The 23,360-nt window shown below is 39.2% G+C and overlaps 1 protein-coding gene across 2 annotated transcripts; it reads left to right on the forward strand.

The window, feature by feature from the left end:
• The first annotated feature begins 1,690 nt into the window (after nucleotides 1-1,690).
• MORF4L1 (mortality factor 4 like 1) lies at nucleotides 1,691-23,058 on the forward strand. 2 transcript variants are annotated; one of them, XM_027957120.3, is made up of 13 exons: nucleotides 1,691-1,798; nucleotides 5,917-5,963; nucleotides 7,738-7,805; nucleotides 13,043-13,162; nucleotides 14,395-14,481; nucleotides 14,845-14,925; nucleotides 16,455-16,480; nucleotides 16,896-16,984; nucleotides 18,927-19,028; nucleotides 20,094-20,182; nucleotides 20,661-20,833; nucleotides 21,112-21,196; nucleotides 22,315-23,058. In XM_027957120.3, the coding sequence occupies exons 1-13, from the start codon at nucleotides 1,759-1,761 to the stop codon at nucleotides 22,397-22,399; spliced, it is 1,092 nt and encodes a 363-aa protein (XP_027812921.1). In that variant the 5' UTR covers nucleotides 1,691-1,758; the 3' UTR covers nucleotides 22,400-23,058. The 2 variants fall into 2 exon arrangements, with proteins under 2 accessions (XP_027812921.1, XP_027812922.1); XM_027957121.3 differs by lacking the exon at nucleotides 13,043-13,162.
• The last annotated feature ends 302 nt before the right edge of the window (nucleotides 23,059-23,360 follow it).

Here is a 23,360-nt window from a genome sequence, read left to right on the forward strand (position 1 = left end):
CTTGCAGAATCTTATTTCCTTGACTAGAGATGCAGCCTGGGTCCCTTGTACTGGAAGCAGAAACCCAGGACAAGTCTCACTGTCCTCATTTTTATATTAAACGTGTTTTAAATGTTTGAATAATTAAAAAATATTTTGTATTCAAAACGTTAAAACAAGACGTGTACTTCAGAGTTTTGGTGTGGTGGTGGGGTCGCCAGGAGGCCCATGCCCCTTTCTTCGATATTTTCAGGAGTAGTGCAGAGCAGATGCTATACAAACAAATGGAGTGAGGGTTCTTCGTGGGTTTCTGCGGTTAGAGAAGGGGCTGTATTAAGGGAAGGTTGAAGGAGAAACTGGAGTCAGATAAATGGAGAGGGATCTGGAACTCATGGGGTGCAAGTCTGTTCACGGGGCGGGGCAGAATTTAGAAAGGCATGGCGACAAGTATAAAGCCTGGAGGGACGGTTGGGGGCTGTTTGTGCAAGGACTTCAAACGCCAAGGTAAGGACTTTGGGTTGTATCCTCCTTAACTGTATGTTGAGCGCCAGTTCACCATTCAGCCTGTCTGTGCAATTCTCACAGGAAACCCATGGGAAGGTGGCCTTATTCTCCCCATTTTGCAGCTAAGCACACGACAGACTTTTTGAACAGGTGAACCACGGGAGAAAATTCCTTTAAATCCTGTGTATATTCAATAGTTAGTGCTCAGTCTCTGTCTTTGGGACCCCATGGTCTGGAGCCCATCAGGCTCCTCTGTCCGTGGAATTCTCCAGGCAAGAATACTGGGGTGGGTTGCTATTTCCTTCTCCAGGGGATCTTCCCGACTCAGGGATCGAACCTGCGCCTTCCGCGTCTCCTGCACTGCAGGCGGACTCGTGTATATTCAGTAACAGCAACTAACTGTGCCCTAACAACAACTAGGTGACAAAAAATTGCACAAGTAGGGCAGGTGCAGAACCCCGACGTCGGTACGGTGTAGGTGTAGTGTTATTCACGGTCGCCTCTTTCGGCGGCAAGCCGAGCTCCAGCATCTCTAAAAGCCAGAGGTCGACCCCTCAGCCTGCCCCGTGTCGCCCGCTTCGTGCCATTTCCGCAGGTCTCGGGTGGGGAAGGGGAGGCCCAGGACCCAGCTTGCTGAACGAGGAAACATCCAGACGCAGACTCCATGAACTACCCCGTTTCTAGCCAAGATTGCTGGCCCTGAAGCTTCCCTGTGCAGAAACTGCTCAACATGCTACTGAAAAGGGGTTTCAGAGGCCGCCATTTCTCTCTGGCCATTCCCAAGCCCATATCGTTGCGGCCCTATATTGCCCATGGACCTCCGCAACTCAGTCTTTCCCCTTCTTTTGTGCAGGTTAGGCAAAGCCTTGCTGTCCCTCACTCCGACAACAACTTAAAATCAAATCTAGGAAGTAAAAACGCCGCCGCCCCCGGGGATGGGGGTGGGGCAGGGGGTTAGGGGTGGGGGAGGGGAGGAGGCCACCGCCCCGCCCCCGCCCCTCGGCTCCTCCAACGCCTCGGAACTACCAATCCCAGCGTGCCCCGGGGCGGCGCGGGCGCAGGGGCGCGTGCGCGGCGGGCAGCCGTTGGCTGGAGCAGCAGTTGGGCCGGTCGCGGTGCTGGGCGGTCTGCGGGCGCTGGCAAATCGGGCCCAGGATGTAGAGTTGGCGGTGCCTGACGGCGCGTCTGACGCGGAGCTGGGTGGGGTAGAGAGTAGGGGGCGGTAGTCAGGGGTGGTGGGAGAAGGAGGAGGCGGCGGCGGTGAATCTTTTATAAATGGCGCCGAAGCAGGACCCGAAGCCTAAATTCCAGGAGGGTGAGTTTGATCCCCTGGGGACAAAGCATCTAACGGCCCGGAGAGGGAGGCGGTCTCGGGACGGTTGAGATTTGGGGACTGGGGATGGCGAGGGCCGTGTCCCCAGGCGGCGGCGGGCAGGGCTTTGTGCGGAGAAAGCGCATTGCGGCGAGGTTTTTCTGTGCTTCGTGAGGATAAAAACACTTTGGGAGGCGAAAGCGTTAGGCAGGCGTTAGAAGGCGAGAGGGAGCCGTTGCCTCGTGGCACAGCCTTGGTGCTGTGTTTGTTGTCGTTGAGAGGAAGAGGGCGCGGAGAAAGTAGCCTATTGTAGGGAGGCGGCGGGCGCGCCATGGCGGCCGTTAGGGGAAGTGATGTGGCGTGGGGGAGGGGAGGCGGCGGCGGCCGTTTCGGGCTCCCGTCCGCGTGGGCGTCCGAGGGTTGGCGCTCCGCGGCGACCTCCAGCCGCGAGCGGATAGCTCGCGGTGGAGCCGCGGAGCCGCGGCTGGAGGGGGTTGGCTTCGCTTCTCGGGGCGGGAGAACTGCGTTGTAAGATGGCCGCTGCAAGATGGCGGGCCCATCATGGCCGCCGGCGCCTGGATCCACGGCTCGCGGCCGCAGACGCCGCTTTAGGGCAGAGGAGCGCCCCCTTCTTCCCCCGCCGCAGATCGGGAACCGGTTTTTCGGCGCTGGCCCCGGGGATGTGGGTGGGGACAGGAGGGAAAAGCGCGAGCGTTCACTCGGCTTTGTGTCGCCCGAAGGCATCCCTTTGCTCTCGGAAAAGCGGAGTGTTGGTGTCCTATGGGAACGTGAACGCGCTCTGGCTGCGCGGTGGCTTGTAAAGCAGTAATGAAAAACTGCTTTAATGCGGTGTTACTACCTCATTTATGTGAAGTCCCGTTGTCTTGATGTCAGCCTTTTAAGTACGGCAGTGGTTTGGTTAATTGCAATAATTGATTAACAGTGATTTGAAAGTTGAGTTTTTATTGTCTCTGATCAACGTGAAGGCTGACTGTAGAGAGCCTGATTTCCAGAGGAAGACAGCTCTGTAATTTTCACTATTACTGCATCTGTTAATTTATATAGTGGAGGTTTAACAGTAAACTGAAGTGGATATAAAATTATGTAAGGCAAGCAAGAACACTTTAAAATGCTCATTCACATTATTGTGGTTGTACGTGTTAGATACCACGGATGTCGAGACGTCTGCAAAAAATTGTAGGGATGTTCAAACTTTGATATGCGTTAGAATTACTTTGAGTCATACACACAAAATCCAAGCGTATTGTAACAATGGAATATTTAAAAGATTGCCGCGGGTGTTTTCCCTGTAACTGGCTCTTAATACCTGCTTTCTCTCACTCTGAGAAGCTACGTGACGACTACTGTGAATTGCTTGCATTGCTTTTAAAAAATCAGATGTTTTAGAGCAAGGATTCTTGATCTAGGGTGTTTATAATTCAGAACACCCCTTGTACTTGGACAGGAAAGAGTTTTTTTTCGATTTTCTAACTAAAATTAAATCTACAGTTATGACTGTAGATTTCCTCCCCCACAGAAAAGCAAAACAAGACCCTCCCACAGTAGTAGTAGCTGTAATGTTTTCACATCCCAGCATTAAAGTTGCAGAAGATACATTCAGATGTATGCTTTTCGTTGTTTCAGAATTGTGGTAGTTTCCTGGATCAGCAGCTAAATGTTTATTGTATCAATTAAGGAGCTCATATAATACCATAACACATGATGTTTTAAGTGTTTTTATAACTGTCTCAATATAGTTCGTTTCTTTTGTAGTACGGTTTTACATGTTTGTAGAAACATTCTGAGAAAAGGCCCAAAGACTTAACCGGACTGAAGGGTCCACTGCACAAAAAAAATTTATCCTCACTGTAGGACATCAAAGGTAAACGACACAGACTTGGAACAGTTAAGGATGGCTTTCTGGAGGAAGTGCTTTAGTTCTAAACTGGAAAGGATGGTAGAGTGAGGGAGGATCCATATGCTGCTGTAGCAGTGAATTGGAGAAGAGGGCGGCAGAGGATGAGTTGGTTAGATAGCATCACAGAGGTAAGTGGACATGAATTTGCGCAAACTCTGGGAGATAGTGAGATAGTGAAGAACAGGGAAGCCTGACGGTGCTGCAGTCCATGGGGTCGCAAAGAGTCAGACACGACCGAGCGACTGAACAGCAAAAGGAGCCAATGTAGCGCTATGGTTTTGAAAGCTACCTGAGTCTTTGCACTTTGCAGACGTGTTTTCTACTCCTGTGTCAAAGTTGGGTTGTATAACCATCTTTTAAGAAATTATTATTTTGGGGATTCCCAGGTGACCCTAGTGATAGAGAATCCATCTGCCAGTGGAGGAGAAGGGGAGAGCTGAGGGTTCTCTGCGTGGGTAGAGATGCGCCCCTGGAGAAGGAAAGGCTCCACTCCAGTGTGTTTGTGGAAAATCTCCATGGACAGAGGAGCCTGGTGGGTTACAGTCCATGGGATTGCAAAGAGTTGGACAAGACTGAGTTATTTAGAAGAGAATATCTTGTAAGGAGAAAGGAATATTCTGTAGGAACTAGCAGAATTATATTAAAACACTGCAGAAGAATTGAGCTAATGTGACGGTAAAAATACGAATGATGGGAAAGTTTTTTTCCGATTCTCTTTTAAACTTGAAAATTTCTGTTGTTAAATAATGGTGCAGCATATGTTACAAGCATTTTTTCAGCACAGTGACTGTTCTGCACTGCACTTGGTTCTTCCACTTGAAGTGTTAAAGCAAAAAGTAAAGAAAACTATTGGGCATCTAACCCGTGTGGTGGGGGGTAGGGTGGGGAGGGGAAGACCTTTTGGCTTGTCAGGAGGGTGGGTGGCTGATGCTGGAATTTGAGTAGTGTTCCTAGTAAGAAAACCAATGAGAGGATGAGGAATTGGAATCTCATCACTGTTGAATTTGACAGCATTGAGCAAAATTAGCTTTACATTTTGAATACTATTAAGGATTAAGGATGGAAAAGTTCAGAAAAAGTGAGACAGTGGTTTGCTCCTTCCCCAATTAACAGTCTTTCCACTTCCAGGAGAAATTAGGCACTTGTTTTGCTGGGTCATATTCCTCAGCTTAATGTATATTTTTTTCAGCGAGATATTAGGGATAGGTAGCTAGAATGGAGGTCAAAGGGCCTTAGCCTCAGTGTGGTTGTCTTTGGTGGCAGCAACCGAAACGAGGGAGACAGTGGTAAGGCTGTTGTCAGGGAGCCTTTAAAGAAAGACTAAAATTAGGCGCACTGGTCTCCCATCTTTGGTGCTTCGGAGTAGGCTCTATACCTTCTTCCTCTGTCCCTGTGGTCTTATTCTTGTCCACAGTATTCAGCAGTGGCTTTCTCTTGAGCTCCAGATATGTGTACTCAACTGCTTACTAGATGGCTCCAGTTTGGGTGTTCTGTAGCTACTGTAACTTATTCCAGAATTGGTCTGAAACCCCCTGTCTATTTCCTTTTCTGGATAATACTTCCACCATGCTGGAAGTCAAGTTTAAACTGTTTATACTTTGGCTTAGTTGTCCTCACGGTCTTTGATTCATACCTATTTCTGTTCTTATTCCTGACTTTGAGAGAAGTCTCTGGTTTCCCTGTTTCTAGTCTCCGTTCTAGTCTCCGCTTAAGTTCGGCATAGACTTAGCATCAGGCAGTGGTTTGTCACAGTGGACCACTGCACAAGAATTTGTGTTTATCTGTGCTTTTGTATTAATCGTTTTCCTCAGTTGGGCCCTTTCTTTGCTGGGTTGGAAGCATAGAATAGGTAGAGCAGAAGGTTCTAAACTTAAAATTTCTTTAAATCTCAGATGTACATTGAAAAATAAATCAACCCTGCCAGTAGATAGCTATAATAGATTTTACTTGCTTAGCAGGTGATAGATGATTTGATGATTTAAATAGATATATTAATTGTTGTTTCCATCAAATGCTGAGGTGTTTTTTGTTTTGAGATTTGATCTGAAGCGTTGATGTATACATTCCCTTATCCACTTGCTTATTATTTTTTTGAGGAACACCATAGTACAAGGGTGAGGGCTCTCCTAGATGTGAATATTCTTATATATGAAGAGAAATCACAACTAACGCAGTGCTTTTCCCCCGTTTTTTCCTTTTACAGGTGAGAGAGTGCTGTGCTTTCATGGGCCTCTTCTTTATGAAGCAAAGGTACAAAACCTGTTTTATTTAAGAAGTTAGTTGAAACTACTGGTTTGATAGTTGAAACTACTGGTGTGATAATTAGATTTCAGTGATAGGTAGCTTTAGTGAGAGCTACCTTTTTCATAGATTTTCAGGTTCATAGTTTCTCATCTTATCGTTGTCTCACTGCTTGCTCAGTGGTTCACATAAAGCATCCTGCCATTCGTGTTACCCATCTGCTAAAGGCAAGTAGTTGGAAAATGAACGGAAATGTAGAGGTTTGACTATGGAAGCAAAATAGCATTGTTAGGTAATGACTTATGAGAAAATACTGCCAAAGTAAATTTTATTGGCAAATATAATATGCTGAGTAAGCACTGAGTAAAATTACGTTGAGGGTAAAGCTAACATTTCAAATGAGTACATTTAACTTTTATTTGTTAGATTGGCAAAGTTTGAATCCTGGGGCATTTTCTGTGTATCAGTGTTGGCGCGGAGGTTATAAAAACTGATCTTACATTTAACCAAAGATAAATTAGATAATGCATTAACGTTTTTAGTGTTTATTTCTGTTAACTTTTAGCACAAATATTTAAGCCATCTCAACTATTTTGACAATTGTTTTTAAGAAAACAAACGGTAAAGGCAATTTCTATGTATGTTCTTGGTGAATAGTTTTGGTCTGTGAAAAAGTCTTAACAGTTGTGAAGTGTCAGTGTTGCTAACCATTTTACTTATTTTGAATACATAATAGGTGTATGTTTTTAAAGTTCTAAAATGACTAAAATTGGATTTATGGGATGGTCAAGAACTTCATGTATGTGTACATATATCTTAATGGTATAATACCAATACAGTTTATGAATGCATTTTATGTCCCAGTGATCATTTCTGTTGTTGAATGTTGTTTCTGTTGTTACCTAGCTTCTAGCAGGCTCTTCTAAACTGGCAACTTTTTCTGCTCTGGCAGCAGAAACACTCTAGTGTACGATTTCAAATGGCAATTGGAGTAACTTAAACTATTGTGGTTCTCTTGGTTTGCCTCTGGTAAAAATTTTTAAAATCCAAAACCAGATAGTCATCACTTTTTCATGGTTAATGACTTCACTAATCAGTTTTAATGTGTTTGGCTGCTTTTAAGAAGAACACGGGGCTTCCCAGGTACGACTAGTAGTAAAGAAGCTGCCTCCCAATGCAGGAGACATAAGAGATACAGGTTTGATCCCTGGGTTGAGAAGACCCCCTGGAGAAGGGCATGACAACCCACTCCAGTATTCCTCCATGGAGAATCCCATAGACAGAGGAGTCTGGTGGGCTATGATCCCCAGGGTTTGTTTTTTATTTGTCACTTTGTTAGTTGCTGATAATCAGCAGAATAGCTTATTGCCTTATGTAAACTAGTGAGCTTTTAAAATAATGTGGTGTAAATATTTTTCTTGAGCTTAATTTGTGTCTCCAAATGTAGCTTTTGACTAGCTGGACTTGGAGAAAGCACAACTACAACGTTCATTAGTTGTTCTTGGATAGCTATCTAGCCCACTGATTTAAGGTTTAGGGTAACCTCCAGTGCTTATGGTTGTTTAGATTTGTTGGACTAACTCCCAACAAATGACTCTATGACTGTTTGGCAGTATAACTTTGAATACTAGTCTAAAGGCTTAAATAGTGTTCTTTTCAAGAGTTTCATTAGGTTTATTTTGGCCACCAAAGAGCTTCAGTGTTGGATAGTTCAAAATTACCCAGGTAGTCTTTTTCGTTTCCTTCATTATTTCTGAATAAATTTTTCTCTTTTTTATTTCAGTGTGTAAAAGTTGCCATAAAGGATAAACAAGTCAAATATTTCATCCATTACAGTGGTTGGAATAAAAAGTGAGTATTAGATTTTTTTTTTAAAGCAATTTTTATTTATAATTAACAAGTTGGCTTTGTGTCATAAACTGATAGAAGCCTATGCTTTTTAATTCTTGTACAGTTTTATTGTAAGTACATACTGGGGCAGAGGTGAACTTTGTATTATGTTGAAATATAGAAATTAGGGTTTACTGCCATTTTGTTTTACATTCTGTGGCCTATTTCTTGTGTTCTGATATAACGTCTAATAGTCATTAGCCTGATTATTTTCTAGTTTTGGTACATTTTAGTACAGCTTGAGGTTTTTTTCTTATTAACAGACTTAGCGACTACAAATGATATTTCAAGCAGTTACACTCTAAACTAATTGGGGTTTTTCTACTAAGGAAGGGGGAAAAGATTTAAAAATTGCTTTATTTGGTTGGATGTATTGACCAAATCACGTTTTGAACTTTGAAAGCATAATTAAATACTAACAGTGAATTCATGTGGTTCACTTTAAGCATATGGTTTGACACAGGTACAGAAATGTAATTACAGAATCTAGTTTCCCGCTCTGAAGAGCTTTTTTTTTTTTTTTTTTTGCAAAAAAGTGATATATTGATGTTGCTGGGAATGGACAGTGGTTGTAGACTGAAACACATTCTAGAATATTCAGCTTGTGGAGCTCTGTAAGAGATGGGTCTTTCTTCTTGGATCTCACAAATAGCACATCTGACAATTGACTCATTTTTGGTGCTTGTAATCGAATCAGTTCGGTTCAGTTGCTCAGTCGTGTCTGACTCTTTGTGACCCCATGCATCGCAGCATGCCAGGCTTCCCCGTCCACCACCAACTCCCAGAGTTCACTCAGGCTCATGTTTATCGAGTCAGTGATACGATCCAGCCATCTCATCCTCTGTCGTCCCCTTCTTCTCCTGCCCCCAATCCCTCCCAGCATCAGAGTCTTTTCCAGTGAGTCAGCTCTTTGCATGAGGTGGCCAAAATACTGGAGCTTCAGTTTTAGCATCATTCCTTCCAAAGAAATCCAAAGGCTGATCTTCAGAATGGACTGGTCAGATCTCCTTGCAGTCCAAGGGACTCTCAAGAGTCTTCTCCAACACCGCAGTTCAAAAGCATCAATTCTTCGGCATTCAGCCCTCTTCACAGTCCAACTCTTCGCATCCAGACGTGACCACTGGAAAAACCTTGACTAGACAGACTTTTGTTGGCAAAGTAATGTCTCTGCTTTTGAATATGCTATCTAGGTTGGTCATAACTTTTCTCCAAAGAGTAAGTGTCTTTTAATTTCGTGGCTGCAGTCAGCATCTGCAGTGATTTTGGAGCCCCTCAAATAAAGAAAGTGTGACACTGTTTCCACTGTTTTCCCATCTATTTCCCATGAAGTGTTGGGACCAGATGCCATGATCTTAATTTTCTGAATGTTGAGCTTTAAGCCAACATTACTCTTTCACTTTCAACAAGAGGCTCTTTAGTTCCTCTTCACTTTCTGCCATGAGGGCGGTGTCATCTGCATATCTGACTGAGGTTATTGATATTTCTCCCAGCAATCTTGATTCCAGGCTTGTGCTTCATCCAGCCTGGCATTTCACATGATGTACTCTGCATAGAAGTTAAATAAGCAGGGTGACAATAGACAGCCTTGACGTACTCCTTTTCCTATTTGGAACCAGTCTGTTGTTCAATGTCCAGTTCTAACTGTTGCTTCCTGACCTGCATACAGATTTCTCAAGAGGCAGGTCAGGTGGTCTGGTATTTCCATCTCTCTCAGAATTTTCCACAGTTTATTGTGATCCACACAGTCAAAGGCTTTGGCATAGTCAATAAAGCAGAAATAGATGTCTTTCTGGAACTCTCTTTTTCCATGATCCAGCGGATGTTGGCAGTTTGATCTCTGGTTCCTCTGCCTTTTCTAAATCCAGCTTGAACATCAGAAAGTTCACGGTTCATGTATTGCTGAAGCCTGGCTTGGAGGATTTTGAGCATTACTTTACTAGCATGTGAGATGAGTGCAATTGTGTGGTAGTTTGAGCATTCTTTGGCATTGCCTTTCTTTGGGATTGGAATGAAAACTGACCTTTTCCAGTCCTGTGGCCACTGCTGAGTTTTCCAAATGTGCTGGCATATTGAGTGCAGCACTTTCACAGCATCATCTTTCAGGATTTGAAATAGCTCAACTGGAATTCCATCACCTCCACTAGCTTTGTTTGTAGTGATGCTTTCTAAGGCCCACTTGACTTCACATTCCAGGATGTCTGGTTCTAGGTGAGTGATCACACCATCATGATTATCTGGGTCGTGAAGATCTTTTTTGTACAGTTCTTTTGTATATTCTTGCCATTGCTTCTTAATATCTTCTGCTTCTGTTAGGTCCATACCATTTCTGTTCTTTATCGAGCCCATCTTTGTATGAAATGTTCCCTTGGCAGCTCTAATTTTCTTGAAGAGATTTCTATTCTTTCTCATTCTGTTCTTTTCCTCTATTTTTTTGCATTGATCACTGAGGAAGGCTTTCTTATGTCTTCTTGCTGTTCTTCGGAACTCTACATTCAGATGCTTATATCTTTTCTTTTCTCCTTTGCTTTTCGCCTCTCTTCTCTTCCGTTATTTGTAAGGCCTCCCCAGACAGCCATTTTGCTTTTTTGCATTTCTTTTCCATGGGGGTGGTTTTGATCCCTGTCTCCTGTACAGTGTCACGAACCTCATTCCATAGTTCATCAGGCACTCTATCTATCAGATCTAGTCCCTTAAATCTATTTCTCACTTCCACTGTATAATCATAAGGGATTTGACTTAGGTCATACCTGAATGGTCTAGTGGTGTTCCCTACTTTCTTCAATTTAAGTCTGAATTTGGCAATAAGAAGTTCATGATCTGAGCCACAGTCAGCTCCTGGTCTTGTTTTTGTTGACTGTATGTATAGAGCTTCTTCATCTTTGGCTGCAAAGAATGTAATCAATTTGATTTCGGTATTGACCATCTGGTGATATCCATGTGTAGAGTCTTCTCTTGTGTTGTTGGAAGAGGGTGTTTGCTATGACCAGTGCATTTTCTTGGCAAAGCTCTGTTAGTCTTTGCCCTGCTTCATTCTGCATTCCAAGGCCAAATTTGCCAGTTACTCCAGGTGTTTCTTGACTTCCTACTTTTGCATTCCAGTCCCCTATAATGAAAAGGACATCTTTTTGGGGTGTTAGTTCTAAAAGGTCTTGTAGGTCTTCATAGAACCATTCAACTTCAGCTTCTTCAGCGTTACTGGTCGAGGCATAGACTTGGATTACTGTGGTATTGAATGGGTTTGCCTTGGAAATGAACAGAGATCATTCTGTTGTTTTTGAGATTGCATCCAAGTACTGCATTTCGGACTCTTTCGTTGACCATGATGGCTACTCCATTTCTTCTGAGGGATTCCTGCCTGCAGTGGTAGAAATGATGGTCATCTGAAATTGAATAGCTTGTAATATTTACTCTGAGAGCCTTTTAATTTTGCTAATGGTGTTTTGTCCTTCAAGGATAGCACTGCCAAGAAGAGTAGTTCTTGAGTTTTTTTTTTTAACTTTACGTCAGCTCAGCCATGCCATCTGATTTGATGTATACTCTTATTTTGGAAGGTTTTTTTTTTACATTTACTGACTCTGTTTCTGTGATCTTTCACACAGTCCCTTAGCTAGTGACCAACTCAGTTAATTTTATTAGTTAGAAGATTTTTTCACAAGATAGTTCTAGCTAAGAAATAGTATCAGATTTTTTTGTCTTTTCTTCCATTAATATAATTGTAGAAAAGTGAAAATCTAAAATGTATAGAAGCACATTCAATAAGTTGGTTTTTTTCCAGTTAATAATTAAAATATTCCTCATAATGACAGTAATATAGTAACTTAAAGTGACTCTGTGAGCTTTTAATCCCTTGGTCTTACAGAAGTAAACTTGTCTATGATTTTCAATGGAATTTTAGGATTAATACTAAATTGATTCAAATATCCAGGAACATTTATCTTCTGGAGCTCCATTATTTTACAGTTTGCTCTTCCCTTTTAAAAAAAATGTTGAAACTGTGTCTTTCATTGCACTTATGTTTTATATAAAAATACTCTGGTAAAATTGAGAGTGTATTAGATATCATGAAAATCTTAATTCTGTGTAGGAAAGCGAATATTTATGCACATCATGAATGGGAACTTTAAAGGAAATAAAAGAAAAACAAATAGCAGATTCATGGACTAGGTCTGTGCCCCATCCCCAGGTATTTTTAATCCTAAAAGTAATTTAGGATTACATCTTAATAACTGTGAACACAACTTTAGTGCTTAACTCTTTCACGTATAGTATTTTCTGTTAAATTCCATGTAGATGTGTACAACTTCAAGACTGGGTTTTAAGTGACATTTCCAACTTATATTGTGGAAGTACATAAAAAGCTTGTATTTTTTGATAGTATTGCCTGAAAATGTTTTTTCCTGTTATAGTATCTAGTAACACAAATAAATGATAGGCTGCATAGTTTTTTGTATCTTTGTAGAGGATGTGTTTTTTGTAGTTGTCTTGGTATGTAGATAAATTAATGGGATTTGTTATATTGATCCTTAATAACTATTTAGAAGTTGCCTTTAAATCTGTACAGAATGTTTTTTATTTAGTGCTGTGTAAGTTAATGCCATGGATCATTGTGACTTTGGGAATTAAAGACAAGCTACCTTTAGAAAGTTCTGAAATTCTTTTGTTTGAGCTGTATGGAAAAATTTGGATGTTTGGCCTTCAGTTACTACCCCAATAGTGATGTTCCTCAGAGCAAAAGACATCATTTTCCTGTCGGTCAGCAACTGTTTTCAGCGCCTGGCATTTAAAAGAAACTCTGAAATGGACTTTGGTTTTTAGATCAATGTCCTTATTTAGATGCATTTTTTATGAGAAGAAAGGAATTTTCAAGGTTCTTTTGTGGAACTTCCTAGTAAATAAAAGTTTGCTAACTCCCTTTAGAGAGAATTGGAACAGATATAAGTAGTAGTAGGAATAAGATCCTCATTTTGAAAATGGTTTATAAGATACCATACTTTTAGAAAAGACTACAATGGAAGCCCAGTCTTCAAATTGGAATTTTCTTAAACTTCAGTAAATATATCCTTCTTCAAAAGCACAGTAGACTCGATTTGTTGACACAGACATTTAAATATTCCATTTGTAAATAAATCTTAATAAAGCATAAGCAGAATTCTACACCTAGTTACTGAGATTACTTTGTACTATGCTGTCTGTATCAGAAGTGCTGTGAGGCCCAGGCGCTCTGAAAAAACTTTGAAGACACGTGAGGATATTGTAGCCCTTTTTCCTGTTCCTGAAGGAGCTCCCTCAGTACACCACCACCCCTTCCTGACCTCTAGGTAAATGCATGTTTTAAAGTTTTCTCTAGGAAATCATGTTGAGGGTTGCTTTTTATTATTTATTATTCTTTTGGCTACCTTACATAAGAGGTCAAAGGTGGGAAATCATTAAATAAAGACTTTGAGGATACAGCCTAATTGTGTCACTAAAGGAGCTCCATCAGCAGGAGGAAAAAAACTACTTTGCACAAAAAGTTCAGCACTGCCTAGGAAATACCCTGTCTTTTTCTCTTTGGGGAAAAAAGCCACATCAGAAGTATTGTTTTGAACAAGATCCTACTGTATAGCACAGGGAACTATATTCAATATCTCATGATAAACCATAATGGAAAAGATTATGAAAGGAGTGTGTGTGTATAATCTATTATAGAATCAGTTTGCTGTATAGTAATTAACACAATATAAGTCAGTTTAATATCAAAATAAAATTTTTTTTGAATCTTGTTTTGAAGCTTTTCTGACTGCCAGAATGCTTTAGCACCTAGATATTTTTTAAGAGAATGGTTGGTACTACTTTTTGATGTTTAGAAAGCCAAGAAGGTTTTGCCTTAGAAATTGGTAAATTATTTGTGAGTGAGTGATAACCATTGTAACACTTCAGTCTTAAGTGAGTTGATGTAGGTGGTATTGAGTTTTGTAGACCTCCCAGTATGTTTCTCATGGAGCTTGAGTGTTTATCTTCTATGCATCAAAACTCTCAAGTGTTTTATATCTATTATTTAATTCTCTTAACAGTCCTGTGAGATAGATAATGTTTATCCCCATTATACAGGTGAAACTAAGGCACAGTGAGTTGTGAAATTTTGTATCGGAGAGTACCAGCTGGTTTTAGTTCTTTAAGAAGTCATCTTATGGATCCCTGTGCTTTTTTAAAAAAAGTTTTTCAGGTGCCTTTATTCTGCAAGGATAATTACTTAGGGGCTCTTAGGTTATGTGCTATTTTAATATGCTGTACTCTTATGCCATTTTAAACAAACGATTTGGATAATCGTTTGGACTCTGGCACTTTGGATTTGGGGTATTGCTTCTGCAAATGTTTATATTACCATTTTATAAAACATTTTCTCTAGACTTTCAGTCTAGTTGAGAATGGATTTGTAATGCCAGTTCATCACCTTAGTTCAGAGAAGTCCAAACTCTTGCCTCTTGGATTTAAAAGAAAAAATTGTAGAACAGAGTCTGAATACTAATGAAATATTTTTGAATGATATTTTAACTTTTCTCTTTTTCAGTTGGGATGAATGGGTTCCAGAAAGCAGAGTACTCAAGTATGTGGATACCAATTTGCAGAAACAAAGAGAACTTCAGAAAGCCAATCAGTAAGTTTGTTTGCAACATGAATAGGAGACATGCCTGTAAGTTAGTTTATGGGAATGGAATCCACAATAGAAATCATGTTGGCTGCCTGCTTTTAAAATGATTCATAATATCTATCAGCTGCTGTTACGATTTTGATCTCAAGTGATCAGAGAGGCCTTTTGTAGCCTTTTTACTCTTCCTTTCTTAAGTTGATTTTTGTAAATGTGTTCTCTCTTTGTCCAGCTTGTTAATAAAAATTTTGTACCAGAATATGTGTAGCCTTGGAACTTCAATTTGAATATAAATTTCAAAATGGAATCAAGGTATAAATTTATTCTATATAAATATTTTATGATGATATATTTTTGAAATTATTTTTGAAGGGAGCAATATGCAGAGGGGAAGATGCGAGGGGCTGCCCCTGGAAAGAAGACTGCTGGGCTACAACAGAAAAATGTTGAAGTGTAAGAAGCTCTTTGTTTTAATTTTACACACTGTGAAATTCAAGCTTGATACACTTAGAATTTATTGAAAGTGGAAACTGGAACATTGTTGTGATTTGAAAAATGCCAATGAGAACCTCATTGGCGTTGGGTTATTGAAACTATATATTGATTACATATTGACTCCTTAATTTTCCTTAGAAATTTTTTTTTTGCCACTTAACTCATTTTTAAGTGTACAGTTGGGTGGCATTAAGTACATACACAACCCCTCCTTTGTTTAATCTTTACTTTTTTGGCCATACTGGGTGGCAAAACTCCTGCCTTGTGCAGTTGAAGTGCAGAGTCTTAACAAGTGAACCACCGGGGAATTCCCTTACACCCTTACAGTCATTCAAGTTAGAACAGACGTGTGCCTATAATGTGTTTTTCTTTTACAAGCATTAGCATTGGATTCTCAAGACACAAGTTTTGAGATTTGAGGGTTAGATTTGCTTTTTCAGTATCTTTTTCCTTGAGATTAGATTCTATTGCTTTTAGACCTTAACTAGTGTGACTTTACTACCTAAAGATTAAAGACAGTATTGAAGATAACTATGCATTTTGAAATGTTTGCAGTTTTATTTTGGGGGGGTAAGAAGATAATTAGGCAAGGATTAATGGATTTGGTAAGATAATTGATTTGGTTAAGATAATTGATTGATTTGGCAAGGATTACTATTTGAGATTAATTCATAGCTTTATTTGTTAATAAGTAGTAACATATTTCCATGATGTTGATCTTTGGAAAACTTAGAGTAAACACAGGTAGTTAACATTTATAAATATTAAAACTGTAGAAAAGCAAACACATTCAGGTGTAATGTGATGGTCCCTCTAGGCATAATCTATAATCATGGCTTTATAAACTTTTTTCTTTGTGTTCCAGAAATAATTAGATATTATGTCAGGATTAGTAATTCACTGTCGGTGCATACATAAATAGCCATGAGATAAATTACTGTTAGACATAATAGTCTAGACACAGGCTTTGTTCTGTGGATGAGCAGAGTGTTTAGTGTTGTAAAGAAAGGAATGTAGTTTCGAGAAGAAATAAAGTGAAACAGTTTGACCAGTGAGAGCATTGGTGTGAAACATAAGTCTAACGTCAAATTATGCTGGTTCTAAAGTAATTGGGGAAAATATTTTAATCTTTGGAGTTTTTTTGTGTTTGTTGAACTAATAGTCTTATGAAGCAGGTTCTTTTTAATATAATTTACATGCTATAAACTTACTAATAGACATAAATAATAAAACCCTGGGAGAAGATCTTATGATATGGTTTTGATTTTTCTGCTGTCTAGAGGGAGATGTGGATTGAGCCAGCTATCAGTAAAAAAAAGTCCTTGAGTCTTGAGTAATAAATAAGAATATGCAAGAAATAAGATCAGGCAAAGATAGCTGCCTGATCTTACCATTAAGGCAGTATTTCTCTATGGACTCAATCTGGTAGAAGGGAATTTAAACCAGAGACAATAGTGATAATTAGCTTTTTCCTTTTTTCCCTTCAGGAAGACAAAAAAGAACAAACAGAAGAGTAAGTATATTAACTGTCTGAATTAATTAATCTGCCTTTGTAACATTTGCATTTTGAATTCATTGTTAAATTTTAAGTCACGAAGTTTTAGAGTAAGCATATGTTGATGGTCTCATGAGTCACAGCAGTGTTACAGAGTTAGGTACATAGCCGTAGAGAACTGACATTCTACTGTGGAAAAACATAAGCATTTATTCTATTTGTGTTTTTTAATGACTGACCCTGAGATAAAAAATAGATGGTAATATTAAATATTGCTTTGTACTAGATGAGCTGTTCATAAGAGGTATATTTTTGGTAGGAATCTGATTCTTCAATGTAGATTTAAGTAACGTCTGTGTAATGGAAGGGTCAAGGAGTAAAGAGTTACTCATTAAGCCAACAATTTCCCTTCCATACCCCCAAAATTTTACAGCACCTGGAAATGGAGATGGTGGCAGCACTAGTGAGACACCTCAGCCTCCTCGCAAGAAAAGGGCTCGAGTAGACCCTACTGTTGAAAATGTGAGTCTTTCCTTACATTTATGTTAATAATTGCATGTTAGAATTTTTAGTCTGTCCTGTTACAATACGGATAAAATAGTCATGGAACTTTGACTCAGAAGCATTGCTTTCAGTTCAGTCGCTCAGTCGTGTCCGACTCTTTGCAACCCCATAAATCGCAGCACGCCAGGCCTCCGTGTCCATCACCAACTCCTGGAGTTCACTCAGACTCACGTCCATCGAGTCCGTGATGCCATCCAGCCATCTCATCCTCTGTTGTCCCCTTCTCCTCCTGCCCCCAATCCCTCCCAGCATCAGAGTCTTTTCCAATGAGTCAGCTCTTCGCATGAGGTGGCCAAAGTACTGGAGTTTCAGCTTTAGCATCATTCCTTCCAAAGAAATCCCAGGGCTGATCTCCTTCAGAGTGGACTGGTTGGATCTCCTTGCAATCCAAGGGACTCTCAAGAGTCTTCTCCAACACTACAGTTCAAAAGCATCAATTCTTCGGCGCACAGCCTTCTTCACAGTCCAACTCTCACATCCATACATGACCACAGGAAAAACCATAGCCTTGACTAGATGGACCTTAGTCGGCAAAGTAATCTCTGCTTTTGAATATACTATCTAGGTTGGTCATAACTTTCCTTCCAAGGAGTAAGTGTCTTTTAATTTCATGGCTGCAATCACCATCTGCAGTGATTTTGGAGCCCCCCAAAATAAAGTCTGACACTGTTTCCACTGTTTCCCCATCTATTTCCCATGAAGTGATGGGACCAGATGCCATGATCTTCATTTTCTCAATGTTGAGCTTTAAGCCAACTTTTTCACTGTCCTCTTTCACTTTCATCAAGAGGCTTTTTAGTTCCTCTTCACTTTCTGCCATAAGGGTGGTGTCATCTGCATATCTGAGGTTATTGATATTTCTCCCGGCAATCTTGATTCCAGCTTGTGCTTCTTCGAGTCCATTGTTTTTCATGATGTACTCTGCACAGAAGTTAAATAAGCAGGGTTACAATATACGGCCTTGACATACTCCTTTTCCTATTTGGAACCAGTCTGTTGTTCAATGTCCAGTTCTAACTGTTGCTTCCTGACCTGCATACAGATTTCTTTTAATTACTGAAGTGAAAATATTATTTTTTAGATAAAGGATATATTTGTATACATCTTTATTTCATGTGTTGCACTAGGTGTATTCTTTCCAGGTTTTATCCCTAACTCATCATATGTTTGTTTTAAGCCCTGTGTTCTTGTATAAGACTAAATAGTTCTTTGGTATTAAGATTGAATTGACTTAACTAGGTCACATTAAATTGATTTACTGATTTAATAAACCCACAGAAAAATGCTGAGAAAGCATATCAGTTACACGTGTATGTGTGTGGGTATAATAGTTTAGGATTTTTACATAAGTGAATTAAATGTCTAATTTACTATATTTATAACTCAAGTTATGAATTTGAAAAGAAGTTTTAAAAGTATAACTGACCGTTTACATTTCTGAAGCTGAGGTTAAAACACCGGCATGTTCTAAAAATTAGACATTTTTAGGCAGTTACTGACAAATTAGAAGATACATTTAATCTTATAAAGATGTAACTTTAAGAGGGTCGTGTTTGGGCTTCATTGAAGATGTGGCTATTCGAAATGAATAAGTTTTGAAAATACCGAGTTAAAATACATCAAGTTGGAGAGGTCATTTATAGAAGAAGGGAAATTTTGCTTTAAAAAAAAACCCTTCACATGAAAAAGCATCAAGTAGACTATCAAGATTCTTTTCTCCCAGGAGTTAGCTGTATGATCTTAATTCATTTTACTGTTTCCAAGTGACAGTTCCAGCTGTCCGTTTGAGTAAAGAATTTATTCCAAGTGCCTCTAAAGGTTCAGAAAAGCTTTTAGAAAACTCTTAGAGCGGCTCTTCAGCTAGAAAGAACGGTGTTTAGTACTATTCCTTTTTGTTTAGGAAGAAACATTTATGAGCAGAGTTGAAGTTAAAGTCAAGATTCCTGAAGAACTGAAGCCATGGCTTGTTGATGACTGGGACTTAATTACCCGGCAAAAACAGGTAACTTGGTGTTAGATAGATTGTAATCTATATGATAATGGTCTTGCTAGTGTAAAATTTTTTTTCTAAAGGAAAAGGCTGTAGACTTGGACATCGAAGGTATGACTGATGGGAATTTTAATTCAGGGACTAGGCTGAGCACTTTGATTATCAGAAAGGACTGGGAGAGGAATAAGCAAGGTACATGTACAAAAGACTATGCGTTTATAGTTACTTTTACAGAGGTTTAGATAACTGTTGGCAGTGGCTAGGACATGAATACATCATTCTGAAAATGGATTAAAAAAAGAACCATATTATTTCTTGTTTAATATCATTGAAAGTGGGACATCGTCACATATAGTGCTGCGTGGAAATAGGAAGCACACAACTGCTTCTGCAGGTATTTGTGATTTCCAAAAGAACCTGAATCTGATCAAGCTCCTAGGTTTTAATTACAAGTGTACAGGAAAGAGGGACGTTGTGAGGTATGTATGTAACATCACAACGGTACAGCCACCAAAGTCCAGAGTGAGGCACTCTGTAGGACAGAAGACTCAGTTTCTTAAAATAGCACAACCAGGGGTAGGGGAGAAATGAGGACTGTGTGGGATAGGCATCAGTCATAGGCTGTGCAATATGTGGACTTTGAGTCTTGATCTGACTCTGAAGCTAAAGGTTTAGCTCTGTCCTCCCACTTGGCAGCTTTTTGTGTTTTAGTTTTGATGTTTAATGTAACACTGGGACCCAACCTTGATGTGAAGATAAAGAGTGTGTTAAGCTAAGTGTTAGAGGCAGAATGATACATGGTGACTTGATAACACGTCAGAGGTGAATTTATGTGCAGGTGTACTCCACATATAGTGAGAGTATCTGTCCAGTGTGGCAGCCACTATCTACGTTTGGCTGTTGAATTAAATTAAATTTTTAGTTCCTCAGCCACATGATCCATGTTTTAAGTGCTGAACAGTATCCTTTTCTTTTTGGTAATACTATTAGGGGATCTTTCATTGCATTAAAACTTTGCCAGTGTACTTTTTCTTTGAAAAAGAATGTTAGTATTCAAGTGTTTTTTTGTTTTCGAAGCTCTTCTATCTTCCTGCCAAGAAGAATGTGGATTCCATTCTAGAGGATTATGCAAATTACAAGAAATCTCGAGGAAACACAGATAATAAGTAAGAAAATACACACATCTTTGAAGTATACCAAAGACACTTAAAACATTATTTCTGAATAAATTATCTGAAACATGTACTTTAAAACAATACCATCAGAAACTAGCAAAATAGAATTTCATTGCTTAGACATAAGGTTTAGCTGGTAGACATTTATTAAAGGGCCAAGTCAGTAAATGTTCCAGGTGACATTGAAGAAGCTAATCTATGTAACTGTGTGTATAACCATTTAAAACACAACTGTTTGAAAATGTGAAAACTAAAATCCATCCCTAACCTGTGTGTTGTAGTGTGCTCACCAGTGGTTTGTTTTTTCAAATTGATTTCTCACCTCTTATTAAATCTCTCTGTTTAGCAGAGGTTCATTGTCATTGGTTTAGCATTTAATTTCTTACCCTCATGTTTGTTGACTGAATGTTCATCTCTCAATTCATTCAGTGACCTGCTCTGAAGGTATATACTTTTGTTCCCTTGTCAGGGAGTATGCAGTCAATGAGGTTGTGGCCGGGATAAAGGAGTACTTCAATGTGATGCTGGGCACTCAACTGCTCTACAAATTTGAGAGGCCGCAGTACGCTGAGATCCTTGCGGACCACCCTGATGCACCCATGTCCCAGGTGTACGGGGCGCCACATCTCCTGAGACTGTTTGGTAATGATCCCTTTTAGAAAAAAGTTTTACTTTTTCGCCTGGAGCCTTTGATATTTTTGTCTTTCCTGATTTGTATTAAGGGGTATCATAAAATAACATTCTAAAAGACTGTTTAATTCCAATTTGAACTTCTGTTTCATATATATTAAAATCTAAAGTCAGTTTGTAAAATCATATGTCTTAAGGAAATTAGTGATGGTTGCATTTGCTCACATAATTAAGGTATATGCTCATAATGCTACCTTGGGTGTAACTTTGACTTCATTCTTTTTAAATAGTACGAATTGGAGCAATGTTGGCGTATACACCTCTGGATGAGAAGAGTCTTGCTTTATTACTGAATTATCTTCACGATTTCCTAAAGTAAGTCTAAAAATTAATGCTTGAAGTTAAAAACATGAATTTATTTTAGTATACTGCAAATTACTCTCGATAGATTGGCACTGTAGATACTATAATAGAAATAAAGTAAAACAATATATGTTTAGCATAGTTAAAATGTCTCTTGTTATTTTGGGAATGAACTAGGGATGGCTTATATTTTTGGGAAAATGGAAAGTGCAATCCTGATTTTTAGTTTTCTGGAGGGCACTTTGGTAATATATATCAACATTTTAAATGACCAGCAGTTAGGCTTCTGGGAACCTGTCCTATAGAAATACTTTATATGCACAAAGATCTCCAAGCATGTTTATTAAATTGCTATTCATGGATAAAGGTAGGTTTACATATACTGATCAAGAAAGATGTTCAAGGTATGTCAATTTTAAAAAATTAGATTGCAATAGAGTTTGGTATGATCCTCTTTTTTGTAGAGAAGCATTTTCAGTCTTTGGAAAAGATTTGGAAAAATAAGTATTATTCTTAACAGTGAGTTATTTCTTGGACATAGTATTGGGAGAAGTAAAGTTTTTAAATTTTCCTAAAATGGCGCCATGTATTGTATAATAATTTTAAAATCAGTGTGAACTTGGAAGTTACCTAGCTTTTATAGTCTTTACCAGTGATGAATATTCTCTCCCCACAATTTCTTTATGAAAAGAAATTGACATTTCTTGACATTTTGGGGCCCACTTGACATTTTAGGGCCCTTTGATTTTTATGGTGTTACTTTCTAGTTGAGATTTACTTGTCAACTTCTGAATCTGATATTATGGATTTCAAAGAGCTAAAGAAGACACCTTAGCTGTTAACTCTTTCAGGGTATTGGCACCTGTTAAGGGTGGTCCCAAGCACTCAGGTTGGTATTCTAGTGACTCCTGTTTTTTGCTTCTTTGAAATAAGGGGAGTAATTCTAGACTTCGATCTTTTTTATGCATTGTTGTCTGGTATGTAACCCTATTTATCTGAGTTGTAATTAAATGGTTGTGATATGTATTTTAAAGTGCTTTGTGTGGCTTCTGTATGTAATTGATAAGATCAAAATAAGATCAAAATACAATTCTTTTTCATACTTGTAATGAATAACATTTCATTTTTAGATACCTGGCAAAGAACTCTGCAACTTTGTTTAGTGCCAGTGATTATGAAGTGGCTCCCCCTGAGTACCATCGGAAAGCTGTGTGAGGCGCGTGCACCCACCCACGTTTGATCTCTGTAAACACCTTTTTGTTTCTTAGTCCTTCTCTTGTACAATGTACTTTGGAAATGTTCGTGTATAACAAAATTGATGTTTGTTTTCTGTTTGATTTTAAACAGAGAAAATAAAAGGAGTTACAGCTCCTTTTTTCTTTCCTTTTTTTCATTTCAAAGTTGCTACCAGTGTATTCAGTGATGGACAACAGAGAGACATACTGTAGAGCGTTTTATTGCTTAGTTGACAAAGCTGCTTTTGAACGCTGGTGGTTTCTATTCCTTTGACACTACGCACTTTTATAATATGTGTTAATGCTATATGACAGAATGCTCTGATTACTAGTGCCAAAGGTTCAATTCAGTGTATATAACTGAACACTCATACATTTGTGCTCCCCCCTTTTTTTTTATGGTGCTTAAAGTAAAGATCCCATCCTTTGCGAGTCATCCATCCATGTTGTTCCTTAGGCATTTTATCTTTGCTCAGATTGTTGAAGAACGGTGGCTTGTTTCATGGTTTTTGTATTTGTGTCTAATGCACGTTTTAACATGATAGACGCAATGCATTGTGTAGCTACAGTTTTCTGGAAAAGTTAATCTTTTAGAAATTGTTTTTCAGATCTTCAATAAATTTTTTCTTTAAATTTCAAGGAGCAGTGTACTTGTGTGGATGCATTACAGAACCTTTGTGTATTGTGTGTGTCTTCTCATGTTCAGACAGTGATTTTTCTTTGAGGTCAGTGTTTCTTGTTTTCTGTGGGATGAGAAGTTTGGCTTCCTGATCTGTCTTCAGTATCTACCTTCATCTGCCAGAGCAGCTTTGGTTGTCTGCTCTCTTGAGTTCTGGCTGAAAAGTTAGAAGTTTGTATGACTATTTTTCTACTTTTCATAGAATGTAAATTTTGAGCATTGAGGGAGTTTTAGCTGTTTGACAGCTGCTGCTGCTGCTGTT

Source organism: Ovis aries, chromosome 18 (assembly GCF_016772045.2).
Source record: "Ovis aries strain OAR_USU_Benz2616 breed Rambouillet chromosome 18, ARS-UI_Ramb_v3.0, whole genome shotgun sequence".
Lineage (NCBI taxonomy): Eukaryota > Metazoa > Chordata > Mammalia > Artiodactyla > Bovidae > Ovis > Ovis aries.